The 16,440-nt window shown below is 40.7% G+C and overlaps 1 protein-coding gene across 1 annotated transcript in view; it reads left to right on the top strand.

Moving 5' to 3' along the window:
• Positions 1 to 16,440, top strand: part of LOC114696911 (guanine nucleotide-binding protein G(q) subunit alpha) — a 244,237-nt gene that overhangs the window by 82,873 nt on the left and 144,924 nt on the right. Inside the window, exon 2 of the mRNA XM_028874873.2 lies at positions 11,455 to 11,639. Within this exon, the coding sequence (XP_028730706.1) occupies positions 11,455 to 11,639 (185 nt within the window). The remainder of the gene's footprint in view (positions 1 to 11,454; positions 11,640 to 16,440) is intronic.

The following is a 16,440-nucleotide window of genomic DNA, read 5'->3' on the forward strand; positions in this document are numbered from 1 at the left end:
ATGATCCCTTCATGTATTCCAAATAACATTAGTGAAGAGCTTGTTTTTTCTAAAGAAGTGGGTATATAGCACTGGTGTCACATTATAAATAAATGTGTGTATGTAACTTAGAGATTAAAATAACTTCTTTAGCTCAGGATATTTATCTCTTAGGAAATGAAATTGTAACCCTGGCTTTGCAGTCATTCTGACTCATCCACTAACAGAGCTCAGTCACGGCCATGTTCTTGCCTTTGTTTGAGAATATGGGGCATAAACCACGTCCTCTAGGTTGTGGGTATCTTCCACATCAATGCTACAGACCTTATAGGTATATAGGTAAGACTTTTCCTTGGAATGAATGTATAGTTCAGGCTGAATGCACTCTTTCTCCACAGGCTGAATGCACTCTTTCTCCACAGACTCCATCGTGGGCTTCTCTAGACTGCATTATCTTTATCTATCTAGAATTCCAGGTTTCTCCCAGGTTGAACCCTTACCATTCACATCCCATCCATCTCTAATCTAGAATATTACACATCCATCCTCCTGCCATCTTGGCCTAAATGCACATGTGTTTTGCTTGGGTCACTGGAACACCCTGTTAACTTGGCCTTACCACCCATTCTGAAGACAGCAAACCATGTTCTTTACCTTTCAAGACTCTGAAAGCTCTTTAACAATTTTTTGAACTCATTTCCTGAGCTGTAATACTTCTTGTTCCTTGAGCCTTGTGTCTGCTGCCCAGGTCTCTCTCCTTCCTAGCCTCCTGCCTCCTTCTCACCGTGTCTGTCTTGGTCACACTGGCCCTCTTTGCCTTCCTTTTAATCTTGCAGCTAAGCTCCTTCCCACACTAATCTCACCTCAGCCACTCCATAGCCTGGAATGATATTTCCTAATAATGTTATGGTGGAATCTTGAATATTCAGATATTATTGTCAGCGTACCTCTTTAGAAAGTTGTTCCCTGGTCTCTAAAAGGAGCAACCCCCCTTTTTTTTCTTTTTAAAGACAAGAGTTTCACTTGGCTGGCCTAGAACTCACTGTATAAGCCAGGCTGGCCTTGAACTCACAGCGCTGCCTGCTTCTGTCTCCGGAGTGCTGGGATTAAAGACATGTGCTACCATGCCCAATCAGTTTCATCACTTTTAATTTTTAAATGCATAGTACCAATCACTATCCAATATGTTATTCTTCATCTATCACCATATATCATGTGTACATTTACATGTGTTGTGGATGCTGTCCTCTAGGCACAGCATGGTCCTTTGTCCTCTTAAACATCAGCTGTGATTATCTACAGGGGACCTGCTCAGGATTGGGGTCATTAACTTGCTGTCATGGAGGTGGGAAGGTGCCCTTCTCTAAGGATGTAGATCTAGTCAGCATCTTTAGTGGTAGTGGTTCAGAAGCTACCCATGCTCTTTTTCCTTGTCCATGCCTTCATAAAGAACCACAACTAAACTCATTGGTTCACCAAGCTATACTTGAGTAGAGTGTTTTCTTTGGTCTGTTGCAGGTGTCCTGTCTGGGGAGAACAGATATCTGTTTGTGTCCCAAGGCAAAGTTCACAAAACAAGATCTCTTTGTATAGTTGTGTTTGTGTTGAACTCACAATCCCTTTTAACTTCTGGAGTATTGAGATTATAGGAGTGTATTGCTACACCCAACTCCTAATGTTTCTTTGTTAAGGCAACAAGTGCCTTGTATTGTAGAAGTCTGAAAGAATATCATGTACACACTCAATAAAATGATGAAGGTGTGACTTGAGCTGCACATCTCTAAACATGTTGTTTAATCCTGGGATTCTGCAAATCATCACCTCAGTGATTTGGGGAGTAGAGAATTGTATCAGAGCCAAGACAAGGGTTTGGTGAGGAACATACTTGTAGGATGAAAATTGAAAACACCCTCACTTGCATTTCCAGCACATTTCAGCACAGCAATATGTAGTCTTTTGTTGTTTTTTTAACCTGCATCTTTTTGGACAGTTTTGACTCTTAAAAAATATTTCACTAAAATAATGTTTCTCAGAGATTTTTTTGGTCCTCTACTCAGGCTTGTATTATTAGTCTTTTCTAATTTTTTCACTTGATTTTACATTCTAATTTTAGGTAGTATATAATGATTTTTATGTAGCAGGTACTTTTAACAAGGATTAACTAATTGAAAACTGACAGTAGTTTGTCTCCTTATCTGGGATTTCTTTTTCTGCAATTTGATTTTAAGGTTATTATGGTTATCTGAGGCCTAAAAATACTAAGTGGAAAATTCCAGAAATGAATAATTTATATTTTAAGTTGCATACTGTTCAAAGTAGCAGGAGGTAATCTCACACTTACACCCTTGCTGTGTGATGTTAATCATACCTTTATCCCATTTACCTGTGCTGTATATGCTATCATCTTGTTAGTTACTTAGTAGTATCTCAGTTATCCGGTTGACTGTGGTAAAATCACAGTGTTGGTGTTCAGGTAACCTTACTTAATTTAATAATGCCTCTAAAGCAAAAGAATAGTGATAGTGGCAGTTCGCATATGCCAAATGGAAACTGTAAAGTGTATCTTTTAAGTGAAAGTTCTCATAAGAAAAGAAAAATATTGTATGTTGAAGTTGCTAAGATTTATAGTAAGAATGCATCTCTCAGGCTGGTGTTGCTGTTAGACTTCAGAGTGCGAGTTTATGGCCACAGTCTGATAAATGTCAAGCTAGGCGGGAAAAGGCATCTACTTGTGAATACAGCAAGAAGACAAAGTAGCTGCGGGGCTTTGACAACAACAGTTTCAGAGATCGTGGAGGGTTGGGCTGTACCCCAGAGAGGATGGTAGTGTTTGCGTGAGAACTCAGGCTTACACAGAGCATGAACTTACCCAGAGCCGGAAAGCTGTCAGTAGGACTGAGTAGTAAGGATGCATAGTAATACAGTGTCCTAGAGTGGTTAACTACATGTAGTATGTAATGGAGAGTGGTTAACGGACTAAGAGGATACGATACATAGTATATACCATGTCCTAGAGTGGTTAACTACATGTAGTATGTACCATGTCCTAGAGTGGTTAACGATACATAGTATATACCATGTCCTAGAGTGGTTAACTACATGTAGTATGTACCATGTCCTAGAGTGGTTAACGATACATAGTATATACCATGTCCTAGAGTGGTTAACTACATGTAGTATGTACCATGTCCTAGAGTGGTATATACTGTGTCGTTACAGATAGATTTATAAAGCTGAGAAGAGATTAGGATCGTTAACGTTTATTCTGGAGTATTTTTTCTTCAGTCCTTTCTTTAGAATCCATCTTTATGTAAATATGCAGTCAGAAAAAGTCAGTGATGGAAGTGTCATTTGCTAAGTTTACCAGGAAGGAAATAAAGGATGGATTTGCCATGATGCTGTCAGAAGACTCAGCATGGTCCATATATTCAGTTTATTTATTTTTGAGACATGGTCTCATAGATCCCAGGCTAGCTTCAAACTTGTTGAGTAGTGAAGGATAACCTTGATTTTTCTGATCCTCCTAACTCTGCCTCCCAAGTTCTGAGATTACAGGTGTGGACTCATGCCTGTTTTATGTGGATCAGATTCAGGTCTTCCTGCATGTGAGGTAAGCACTTTACCAACTGAGCACATTCCCAGCCTCTAGCCCATTTATTTAATTACTCAACATTTTGAACAGATAAGGGGGTATGCAGCAACCCTATACTCGGGTTGGAAATGTCACTCTGGTTAGAAGTACTTCTGTGTCAGTGTGGCTTTATGATATAGACTGAATTTTGTGAAAAATTATTGAGATATGAAATGAAATATATTACACATCACACATTAATATAAAGAGAGAAAGTATAAAGTGTAAACCTCTTATAAAATCTAGAATAACATCTACATGTTTGAGGCTTTTAATACAAATAAATGAAAAGAAATCAGAGGAAAATAGATGAGTAAACTCAGTAAACTAGAAATTTATACACCAATTTTTAAATCAGTAAATAAAAAGATGTCAATTAGGGAAACACTAATTTCACCTTAAAAACAAAACTGTCCAATGAAACAACAGAAAAAGCAATTCCTTCAATAACATTTTAAGTAAAGATAAGTTCAGAGAAGCAATACAGACAAGAAAAGTTTAGAACATGTTTTCTCATAAGTGAGTATATAAATTAAAATAAGATTTATTTAAAAATAAGATTTATTTTTTATTTCTTAAATTTTAGGTATTTAAAAATATAGTGCTAGAGGTGGACCAAGAGGAGGGGTGTAGCTGTAGGAACCCAGCGCCACCCCAGAGATTGCACTCTTCCATGTCTCTGTGCTGCCCCTCTAAGGAAGCAGAGTTAGTCATAGCTCTCTTCAGGTCATTACTTACACAAGTCAAAAAGTTGGAAATACTCAGAATGCCTTATACCAGGGGAATTGCTAAGTATTGTATGTCCTTATGATAGCCTTTCAGACAGTCATTAGTAATTTCCAAAAAACATAATTGGTATCAGAATAATTACCACAGATGGTTGGTAGAAACAATGTGGTATTGTTCAAGAACAGAACAAACAAAAACAGAAACAAACCATTTACCTAGAAAAAGAAACTGGAAAGACAAATTTAAAATGTTCTACTTTTAGAAGCATTCTCTAGGATGAATATTAACTTTGATAAGTAGGAGGAGAGTTTAGCTGATGGGAGTAAAAGATCAGGAACCTTTCACAGAAAGGAGACTGGTAGGGTCTAGTCTGTCTTCTTTCTGATTAACTGTCAACTAGAAGATCCCTTGACTGAGTCACTTCCTCCTTTGTAAAACCAGTGAGTTCTGGGCTTGAAAATTGACTCTGAAATAATACCTGTGGGCTTCTAGGGAGGGAAGGTGGGGAGGTGAGCAAATGGGTGTAAAGAACTTCCCATAAAGCTTCACCATGAAGATACTTTCTGTTCTCTAAACTGTAATGAGTTTTTAAAATTCAAAAACTAGATACAGCTTGTCCACTATTTAAAAGTGTATACGTTCAGTGCTTTTTGTATATTTAGAAGGTCACGTAACACATCGATGTTTGTTTTGGTTTTTCGAGACAAGGTTTCTCTGTGTAGTTTTGCGCCTTTCCTGGAACTCCCTCTGTAGTCCAGGTTGGCCTCGAACTCACAGAGATCCGCCTGCCTCTGCCTTCCGAGTGCTGGGATTAAAGGCGTGTGCCACCACTACCCGGTTCGATGTTTGTTGTATTGTTGTTTGTTTTAGTTTCCTGGAGACAGAGTCTTACTGTGTAGCCCAGGCTGGCCTAGGGCTCGTTCTTTAGAGTATGTCATTCTTGAGTGTTGGTGTTCTTCTAACCTTTGCTTCCCAAGTGTTGGGATTACAGGCATCTGCAGCCACCTGGCTTTTGAATTCATTTCTTTAATGCACAGATGCCTACCATGGGCACACTTAGAAAGATAGATGGGGCCTGGTGGTAGCCCACGCCTTTGATCCCAGCACCCAGGAGGCAGAGGCAGATGGATCTCTGTGAATTTGAGTACAGCATGGTCTACAGAGTGAGTTCCAGAACAGCCAGGGCTACACAGAGAAACCCTGACTTGAAAAAAAGAAAGAAAGAGCAATGGGGCTGGGAGATAGCCCAGTTAGTAAAGTGTTTACCTTTTACCTTATGGACGTGAGGACCTCAGTCTGATCGCCAGAGCCCATGTTAAAGCCAGCCAGTTGTGGTCCCGTGCACTTGTCTCAGCGTTGGTTCTTTGAACATGTGGATCCCTGGAGCAGGCTGGCCAGCCAGCTGTTCACCTGCTTGGCAAGTTCCAGCCTAAGAGACTTATTCTCAAAAAAACATAAACGACTTCTAAGGAACACTGCCTGATGTTGCCCATTGGCCTGAAGACATCCTGAAGAGTCTCTCTGTTTTTCTCTCTGTGTCTCTGTCTCTCACTTACTCCTGAGGACATATACACACTTTGATGAACCTTACAGTGCCTATCAGATAACTTTTCCATGAGATTTTTAACTATTTTGGGAAACCTAGGGCCTCATAATCTCCAAAATATTTCCAGTAAATAGCTGAATTTTCAATGTACTTTGTCTGCCTATTTTTTGAAAAGAACTTAACTGGATTAGCTATTACTAAACTTCCTGGTCCATTTAGTTTCTATGCATAATCGGTGATACTAAATTTAGTTATTTTTTTCTGCTATATTTTAAAAAGTGTCTAGTATTTTCTACCAGACTAGACCAAGGGTAAATGATTAAATACACATAGTCCTTGCCTTGAAGGACAGTGTGTGAAGAGAAAAGCTTGAGTGACTTTGCCAGAGCTGCCCAGTTCCAAATGCAGGCTCCCTGTGTGAGTGCGGCAAACACAGAAGGCAGAATGTGCATTTCAAAGTAGTGTGGATGGTGGACAACACAAGGATTGCGTTTGACTCAGAGTTTGACCACATTTATCTCACTGTTTGCCATTAATTCTTGGCAGGTTGTGGGTGGATGATGTGCTCCTTGTTTAGAAATTCATCCTTGAATTATCTGGTTCTGCTTTATCCAAGTTTATATGGAAGTAGCTCAGGTTCAGCTTGCTGGGCCTGAGATTCCACGCTTTATATTCCTGGCTTACTCCAGTGGACCTGAAACATGTCATTTGACTTGTAACTCAGCTTCCTGAGCCTTGCATTTTGTTTTTCTCCCTTTATCTGGGAGCTGGCCAACTGGGAGGGTGGGGTTGGGACATTTGGCCTCAGCCTTTATATTCATTCTTTATAGGGCTTCATATGTAGACTTTACAATCTCTAAATACAGTCAAGAAAGGCCCTGGCGGGATGAAATGAATATATTCATTGTATAGTCTTCACTACTACAGTTTTCCTGACTGTGTTTTGGCATTTTTAGCTGTAGAATCTAAACCCCCCTAGAAATGGTGTGATGGTCTTCAGCCTGTGAGAGGTCCTCCTAGGTTGGTTTCCTTCTTTTCTCTGAGGGTAAAAAGGATGGATAGGTGGAGTGTTAGCATTCCTGGTTAATGTCAGTGTTTGTTTTGCTGGATCCTTGTGTGTAGATGGACACCAGAGTTCTTCAGAACTGGCACAGTAACAGCTGCATTTTCAGAGCATTGAGGGATGCTTGTGTGTGTGTGTGATTGTCCATTGGCAGCTCTTTTGATGAGAGTAGTCCAAGAAGGTAGTTTGAGTATGAGAGACAGAACCAATGAGTCTGTGATTACTTCAACAAAAAATGCTAATTAGAAAGAGCAAACCACTAAATCTATGATTGCTTTCAGTAATAAATGCTAATTCAAGACCCTTAAGATAATGTATGATTAGATTTGAAAGTCATTTTTGATAGAACCATTTGCAGATCACATCATGCAAATTGGCAGAATAATTAGCATAAGTGTATGAATGCTTCCTGTGAATTGGATAAAAAAATAAGAATTGTGGCAGGTGCTGTAGGTTTTGGTTGTGTTGAAAAGATCTTGACAAAAACAAAACAAAACAAAACAAAAAAACCCTGGTGGTAGTGGCGCACACCTTTAATCCCAGCATTTGGGAGGCAGAGGCAGGCAGATCTCTGAGTTCGAGGCCAGCCTGGTACAAAGCTAGCTCCAGGACAGCCAGAGTTGTTACACAGCAAAACCTTGTCTTAAAATATCAAAAAGAAAAGATCTTGACAAAACTCAAAATGTGAACATTGAGGATGAGAGGGTGTGTGCGTGCGTGCGTGCGTGTAATCAGCCTACTAAGCTATGTACTCCATTGTAGGGTGTTAAATGTGTGTTTAATGCTTGTTCTGATGGCAAGTGATGCTGAGTGAAGTAGGGGAATACTCTGTGTCCTTTATCCAGATTCAGGGAGTGGGGAAGAAAAAGCATAGTGTTCTTTGCAGCCACTTGTAAAAATGCTAGATGAAATGGCCTTGTAACAGATAGTATGGTTCTTAAGTCTGAGTATGTCGAGGAGCTAGTGTTAGAAATGTAGAATATGTTCTTGAAGATGCAAGCAGTGTTTATTGGGACATTTTTTAAATCCATGTTTATAGTGAATTATTGAAGGAGAAAACAGATTTCTCATGGGTCTCACATCCTCCTGTATGTTGACTTTGCTTGTTAAATATTATTAAATGCTTTGATGGGAGATGCGTTCAGTGTAGCAAAAAATAGCAGGCCAGGAGATTGACGATACAGACACCCATATCACTGACAGAACATAGTGTATCTCAGAGTGCTTGGTAAAGCATAAAGGATGTGTACAAATTTCCTTGTTTTGTTTCCAAAGAGGTGCCAGAAAGCACAAGTCACCGTGGTGTGTGTGTGTGTGTGTGTGTGTGTGTGTGTGAGAGAGAGAGAGAGAGAGAGAGAGAGAGAGAGAGAGAGAGAGAGAGAGAGAGAGAGAATGAATGTAGGGGGTTCTGTGTACAAATGCACATAATCTGTCTAATAGTTTTGATTTATTGCTGTTTTTTAGTGCTGAGGGGAGACTCACAGCCTGGAATTCTGGTTTGAGCTTTTTACATTTTAGCTGAGTGACCACTGTTTCTTCATCACAGTTGGGCTCCAGAAGAGTGTCTTGAGAATGAGGTACTAAAAATGTCCTTGACAGACCAGAGAGACAGACCTGGGGAACAGGTCAGGAGAGGAAGAGAGGGTAGCCTCCGTTCCCTTTTAGTTTCTGTCCATCATTTAATTGTCCTCTGTTTTCTTTAGGTTTTGCAGTCAGTTCAGGCCAGAAACATTTGACACATTTTCACTGGGTAACTGAGGAGCAATTTATAAAAGTGTGGACCAGATGTAGGTAGTAAAGGCTGGTAAGAGCCAAAACTCAAGAGAGGAAAGCCATTTGGAGGGCCTACTCAGCAGTCCCTTGTGGTCTCTTGAAGGGGATGTTGCACATCTGAGTAGCAAGTGTAGCAACAGAACCCCTGCTTTCTCACTGCTGCCTCTGGCCTGTTGTGGCTAAGCTGTGAGGATAAGGCAACAGCCAAGGTGTTCATGAAACCTGTGCCAGGGCAGCACCCAGCAAGATGGGAAGGGGGAGAAAGGAGCCCTGGCTCTGTTTCTGGCAGTAAGAAATAATAATAGTAGCAATAACAATAAATCAATATTATGTTAAATTAATACAAATATAAAATATATTAATATTATTTATATTGAATTATTTATTATTAGTATTATCATCAACATCATTTTAAGGGCTCCAGCAATATATCCAAAGAGATGACAAATGTTGACTGCTATTGCCTAAAACGATCTAAAGAAACACAAGCCAGTGTAGCTCATATTTCGTTCGTTATTTATCTTTTTATTTAAGGGATAATTATGTAAAGATTTTTCAGATGACCAGGAGGAAAGGGCCCTACTTCCTGACTCTGTTTGCTTTTTTCCTTTTTCATTAACTTTACAAATTAAGATTTCTTGGGGCTGGAGAAATGGCTCAGAGGTGGGTTGAGAACACATACCGCCCTTGCCGAGAACCCAACTTTAGTTTCCAGCACCCATGTCAGGTGGTTCACACCTGCCTCTAATTACAGGCCCACAAGGTTTGGCTCCCTCCTCTGGCCTCCTTGGGCATCTGTATTCGTGGGTACATGTCTCTGCACAGACGCGCCTCCCCCAACCACATCATTGGAAACAAACTCTTTGGGATCGAATAGATGACTCCGCAGTAGGAGCTCTTGATGCTCTTACAGAGAATCTGAGTTCGATCCCCAGAAAATATCTGGTGTCATCCTGTGCCTCTGGCCTCCTTGGGCACCTGCCCTCACAAACATACACATAACTTCTTTTAAAAAGATAAATAAATCTCTGCTGTTTTTGTAGTTTGAAGGACTGGCAGAGGTGTGATGGTCATGTCTACAGTCTGCCTTCAAGAACAGGTCCTTGGATGGGGATGGTAATAAAAATCAAAAATCCGAAGTGTTTTTTCTTGCATCTTTCTAATTGCTCAAGAGAGTAAAGGTAGTAGTTCCTATAAATTATTGATTAATAATGATTACTAATATGTGGCTGCATTTCTAGTGGGTATAGACATTTCCAGGTATCTGTTGTTCGTGGTGGGGATTATAGAATATTCATTATAATTTTCAAATTAACCCCACTAAAATGTGAATTAGCATTCACATTTCAGTGTTACATTTACATTTCAAGGTGTTCTTTATCACCTTATTAAAGTCATGGGCAGGCAGGGGCTTGGCTCAGTGTATAAAGCCTTAGCTACACAGGTGTGAGCACTGGAGCTCAGATTCTTGTCCCTTGCAAGTGTGGCCTCCTGATTCCAGGGTGAGAAGGGACCCTCAGAATAGGCTGGTTAGCTATATTAGCGAAATCCGTGAGCTCTGAGTTCAACTGGAAAAGCCTGCCTCAGTGACTGGAGGAGAGTGATCAAAGACAGCTCCTGACACTCACCTTGGGCCTCCATGTGCACATGTTTGTGCATGTACCCACCATAAAATAAATAAGTAAACAAACCACCTACAGTAGAACATTGGGTCCAGAATCACCTTTCATTGTAACATCTGGGAGCTCTGTATTGCCTGACAGTTATTTAAAATACTTTGGTAAAAATTTATATTTATTTGAATCTTTGTGATTGTTTATGAAGACAGCAATAAAATCTAAACATCAGAAAAGCAAAATGGAATAAGAGCAGATTTGCAGTTCTAGCTCTTGGTCTCCTCCCTCCCTCCCATTTCCTCTTCCTTCTCTTCCTGTTCTTAGCAGACTTGCTGGGAGGAAGACCATCGCTTCTCATTCTGCTCTGTCCTACTTAAATATCCAGAGTGTTTTTTTTCGTTTTTTTAAAATGTTCTTAACATTGTTGGGGAGTGGAAAAAAACATGACACTTGCATTCAGAATTGTGAAGTTTTTAGATTTAGAAATGTATATTGAAGATGGCAAAGAAAAAAAAAAACCAGAAGAAAAACATCTACTAACAATAATTTGTTGTTTCTCGTGAGTGACAGAGAGATAGCTCAACTAACCAGGCCCTGGAAATAATCACCGTGGATACTGTGGTCCAGAGCATAACCTGTGTTCTGTTCTGCCAGCAATCTGTTGTCTACTTTTGCCCCAGTTCCAGACTGGAGAAAAACGTGTGAGGCTTTAGGTCTTCACCTCTCATTTATTTCGGAAATGTGTCAGTGTAAGGCTATAGCCATTTCTGGAGTGTGGGATGCATTCCAGACATACCCAGAGAGAGGACTTTGTCAGGTTTCGGTTATTTTCCAGTGATGCAGTTGCACTTGTTTCTCCGAGGCGTAGGGCTGCAAGTCACTGCTCAGTAAATTTATGCTCAGGGGCTTCCTAAGGTGTGAATAGTTTTTGAGCTCATTTGCCTTTAAAATGGACCATCATTCTCTGTGTCCTCTATAGGTAGCACTTTGACTTCCTATGGGTACTTCTCCCAGTAGGTCTTTCGGGCTCTGTGGAATCCAGGCCAGTGTGTAGTTTGTAACCCAGGAGTCCAAAACAGGAGTGTGATCTAATGTGCTGCTGCCATTTCCATTTCAGGGACAGGAGAGAGTGGCAAGAGCACCTTCATCAAGCAGATGAGGATCATCCATGGGTCGGGATACTCCGATGAAGACAAGAGGGGCTTTACCAAACTGGTGTATCAGAACATCTTCACAGCCATGCAGGCCATGATCAGAGCTATGGACACTCTCAAGATACCATACAAGTATGAACACAATAAGGTGAGTGAACTCATTGGAACAGTTGGCAGAGTGGTTCATGGTGTCTTAGCACTTCTAGAATGGACCCGAGGTGTTACAAATGCACTCTTTTCTTCCCCTTCCTCCTTGTCCCCTCCCCTCCCCTCCCCCTCATCTCCTTCCTTCTTCTCCTCTCCCTCTATGTCTCCCCTCTGTGTATATGTTATAAAGCAGAAGATAGCCTAACCGTTATCTGGTCTGTCTGATACTAGGAAATTGTTCCCAGGTACAAAATTGGTTCTAGCTTTTGGAATGCTGCAGCACTATTGGAATTTCCTTTGCTATTGCCTAAGTGTTACTTCATTGAATGGGAAGTATCTCTGGCTATGGAAGGAGCTGTGGACCAGATGGCATAGCACTGCATGTCTTTTTATAAGCCTCATTCTATCCTAAGGATTCCAGACTCAGGAAGCAGCTTTTAATAAATTGCAGTAAGTTGCACACTTTTACCAAACCAAGATTAATTTTTCCTTGAGTGTAGGTACCCATTATCTTGGCTTAGGGAATTCTTTACTAAACAAGCATGTTTACATATTGGTGAGCTGCTTCTGACCACCCTAAGTTGAGTGAACATGTTTTTGGATTTCTTTTGAACATACAGTGATCTAGAGTTTGTTTATTTGTAAATAACATCTTGTCTTTTCTCTGAATACAAGTGTTCATAGTTAATGATAAAGGAGATTGTCATTTAGTAAAACCTACTTATGCAAAGTGTATAACCATGAGATTACTTCATTATTTAATTCTTTCTAATAGAGTGAATTTCCATCATCTTACACAGATATGCTCTTTTGATTACATTCTCTGTCTTGGTCTGGAATTTGGTAATTAATAAAAAGGAAGCAACCCACTGCCTCTGAGTTAGCATGGCTAGGGATTTGTCAGCAATTACAGCTTGGAGAAGATGGTCTGGATTTGGCAGCTGGTGGTGTTCCTATATTCCTCTTGTAGTTTTTTATATGTGCATGCATTGCAGGAAGCAAGCATGCTCCTTGGTAATATTTCCACTACAACGTGTCAGGAACAAAGCAGAGGCTTTTGTTCATTAAATAGAGCACTCCAGATAGGGGATCCTGGTATCCCTTTGCAGCTGGTTTGTGATTTCTGTGAACTGTCCAGTCAGGCTATCAGGCAGGGTAAAAGGATCTATAGTCTGCCCCATTGCCAGTCTCGGCAATAGAAAATCACCTAACTTGGTGCTGTTACATGAAAAGAAATGATGTTGAGGACTCACCCTGTGCTACGCTGAGCCGACAGCTCCATTTTTCCTTTTGTTCTATGTTTTGAGCATCCCTGATCTGAAAATGTAAGATCTCAAATGTTATGGTGCTCTTGTGGAGGGTAAAGGACAGCTTGCAGGAGTCAGCCCCTCCCCCTACCATGTGGGTCCTAGGGATTGAACTCAGGTTGTCAGTATACATGGCAAGTGCCTTTACCTGCTGAGCCTTCTTGTTGACTCCTTGTGTAAATTCAGTAAAATTACTAAAAACCAAAAAAGAAATCTGTGTAAAATTTCCACCAGGCTCTGTACATACCATAAGCATTAAAGAAATGACTTTTTGTTTAGATTTAAGTCCCATCTTACAGATACTTGTGTATGTACATATGTTACCAAATCCAAAACCTCTGAATTCTAGAATGTTTCTGGTACAATCATTTCTGACAAGGGATTCTCAGCTTTACATAGTTTCTGAGTTTAGTCTTGGAAGTTCTGATGACCAGGCTCACTCAGCAACTAGTTGACTTGTAGCTCCCTTTGCATGAGTAGCTGAGGACTTTGTTTTTATTATGTTTGTTATCATGACACCTGTCTTTCCTTTTCATTTGGGGTGGAGAGGTACTAAGGGGACCAGAACTAATGTGTCTAAGAATGAGGAAGGACAGTCCCAGGAAGGCTGCTCAGTAGGGTGGGGGTTGGGGGTAATTCAGTCAGTAAAGCACTTGCCTCGTGCCCAAGAATAAGGAAGGACAGTCCCAGGAAGGCAGCTCAGTAGGGTGGGGGCCTGTGGGGTGGGGTGGGGTGGGTGGGTGATTCAGTCAGTAAAACACTTGCCTTGTGCCCAAGAATAAGGGAGGACAATCCCAGGAAGGCAGTTTAGTAGGGTGGCGGGGGGGGGGGGGGGGGGACGACGACACGGACGACATGAAGATCTGGGTTCACTCCTCAGACTCCAGTTGAAAATGCTGAGGCATGGTTACACAAGCATGCAATCCCAGCACTGGAGAATCAAAGACAGGAAGGGTCCCTAAGGCTTCAGGTTAATGAGAGACCCTGAGAAAGATTCAAAGGTTGTCCTCCGGCCTTCACACTCTGATTGCAATCAGAGAAGCAGTGGAGAAGCAACCAGCGACCCCTTCTCTCCTACTACTTTCTGTGTCTCTATATGTGTTCTGGGTCCTCCAAAACCTCTATGGTTAATTCTAGTCACCCAGTTGCTAACTCTGCCCCCTGATTAAAGATTAAAGTTTATTGACAGTCTCGGGAGTGTCAGAGTTCAATCACAATATCATACAACACATGCTTACCCACACCTAGTCATAAACGTTTGTTAAAAATGGAGAGTGCCACATTAAACGCATTTAAATTATTCTGAAAATTTTGTATTACTTAAAAACTCTCAAGATCCTCAAAGCTATTTTCCAAGTAGCCACAGTTCTGAAGGCTGCATCACCATATTCCTGCCTTTAATCAACTAAATAAAAAATTGCCACTTTTAAAAATTACAAACAAATAAAACCAAAAACAACACAAGGGAATTTTCTTAGTTTACAGAATGACTATGGGCTGAGCTGCACTATAGGAATTTCCACCTATATAAACAGAACTATTAGACATATGTTTTAATATGTTTATCTGAAAAGTCAGATGAACCAAAGAATTGCAGGCTGCAGAAGCCAACAACTGGCTGAGGAAGTAGGAGGAAACCTTTTGAGGGTGTGAGCTCACAGCAGGCCTGAGAAGCTGAAGGACTGGGCTTGGGAGAGAGGAACTGCAGCCAATTTCAGTCTTTCATCACTCACTTCAGATTCCGATTCCTGGGAAAAGTGTTGGATTGGCCTAGCCTGGATTCTTTGCTAGTTCTTTAGAGGGGGAAGGAAGTCTGGTCAGTGGGATTGACAGTCCCTGGGGGAGATCTGGGTACTGCTGGTGGATGAAGGAGAAGGGTGCTGGCCCGGCTTCCAAATCTCTGTTGCAAAAGTGCACTGTCAGTTTATAACGTGAAATGACATGTGAATTCTGTGTAGATACAAGCCCTCTGAGTTTACTTAGCATTTACCCTAAAATAAAATTTCTTATTCTAAACTTACTCGAGGTTACAAGATGGGAAGGGGCTCAAGAGGATGGTGAGTCAGTAATAGCTGTATATGTGACAAGTATATACCAGCATTTTACTCCAAGCACAGAAAAGCCAAGCAGTCTTGAGATTTTCATAGTTCATGTGAAACCTTCATTTCTTTATAGTTGGGCTCCAGTTGTCTTACATGTGGAAGTAGGAAAAGTAATGATAAGTTGGTTTTAAAATTCAAAAAGCAGTGCACATGAAAGTGTCTTCTAAAAGTGTGTCAGTGAGTGTCAAGGCAGTCCACAGTGCATTGTCCTCATGGAGAGAATAGATGGGCTAACCTTCCATCTTTACGTCTTAGACAGCATGAATGAATTTAGGAGGCGTCTACAGAAAAGCTGGCCTCAGGTGACGGCCATTGTAACAGGATGCCAAGGGAGGCACAGCACTCCTTATCTGGATGTGTTCAAAATAGAGTGGATTTTTGACATGTGAATTTCTCTAAAGCAGTTTTCCTAAGTGAAAGCAGGTGATGAACTAGGCAGCCTGACATCCCTCCTAACACTTGTCCTCATGCTGATCTCACTGTTTTAAAGTCTCCAGGAGGCAGCTGTGGTTAGAACTCTTACTGCAGTGTGAGGCTCCTACCTTTCTTGAACTTTGTCCATTCTTGGAAGTAAAAAGGGAAAGAAAAAAGACATAAACTAACGGATTTTGTTTAGACGGTATCTCTAGTTTTTTAGTATTTTCCCTCTTTCTGAGTCCCATGAATAATGTAAATAAGTAAAAAAAAATATTTACATTTTTGCAGGGGTTTTTAGTATTCAAAGTTCAAATTTGAGTAGAAATTTTGGGTAAGTATTATTGGTAGCTTGCTAATGAAGATCTTTGAGAATTTTATGGTTTCTTTAAAACAGGAAAAGAATAAAAGAATTGAGGGACTTTCATGACTAATTTGATCAGTCAGTCAATTTTTTCTGGGTTTATTGATCACTTTTTCCCAATTCTCCAGGACTCTCTGGGGGAGTTGAATTGATACTGAATCTCTAGTGACTGCATCAGTTACTCTAGTTTAGTTTATTGGTGTGTGTAGGTTTGTATGCCTCTGTGAGTGTAGGTGTACGTGTGTGTACGTGTGTGTACGTGTGTGTGTGTGTGTGTGTGTGTGTGTGTGTGTGTGTGTGTGTATGTGTGTGTGTGGATTTGCAGAGACCAAAAAAAGAAAAGGCATTGGAGCCTCAGAGATAGAGTTAAAAGCATTGTAGAATGCCTGGCTTGTTATGGTTGCTGGGAACTGATTTCTGGTCTTCATGATTGTGTAGCAAATGCTCTTAACTACCCTTATTATCAGTTTAAAAAACCCCTTTCTATGATCTGCATCTCTCTTCTTGCTAAGAATTGACTTATCTCTTATATGTATGGGAGCACATGCTTTCTGTAGTGTGTGTGGGGAGAGGACAACCTGCAGGAATCGATTCTCTCTTTCCACCATGTGGGTC

Source organism: Peromyscus leucopus, chromosome 1, assembly GCF_004664715.2.
Source record: "Peromyscus leucopus breed LL Stock chromosome 1, UCI_PerLeu_2.1, whole genome shotgun sequence".
In the NCBI taxonomy this organism is placed as follows: Eukaryota; Metazoa; Chordata; class Mammalia; order Rodentia; family Cricetidae; genus Peromyscus; species Peromyscus leucopus.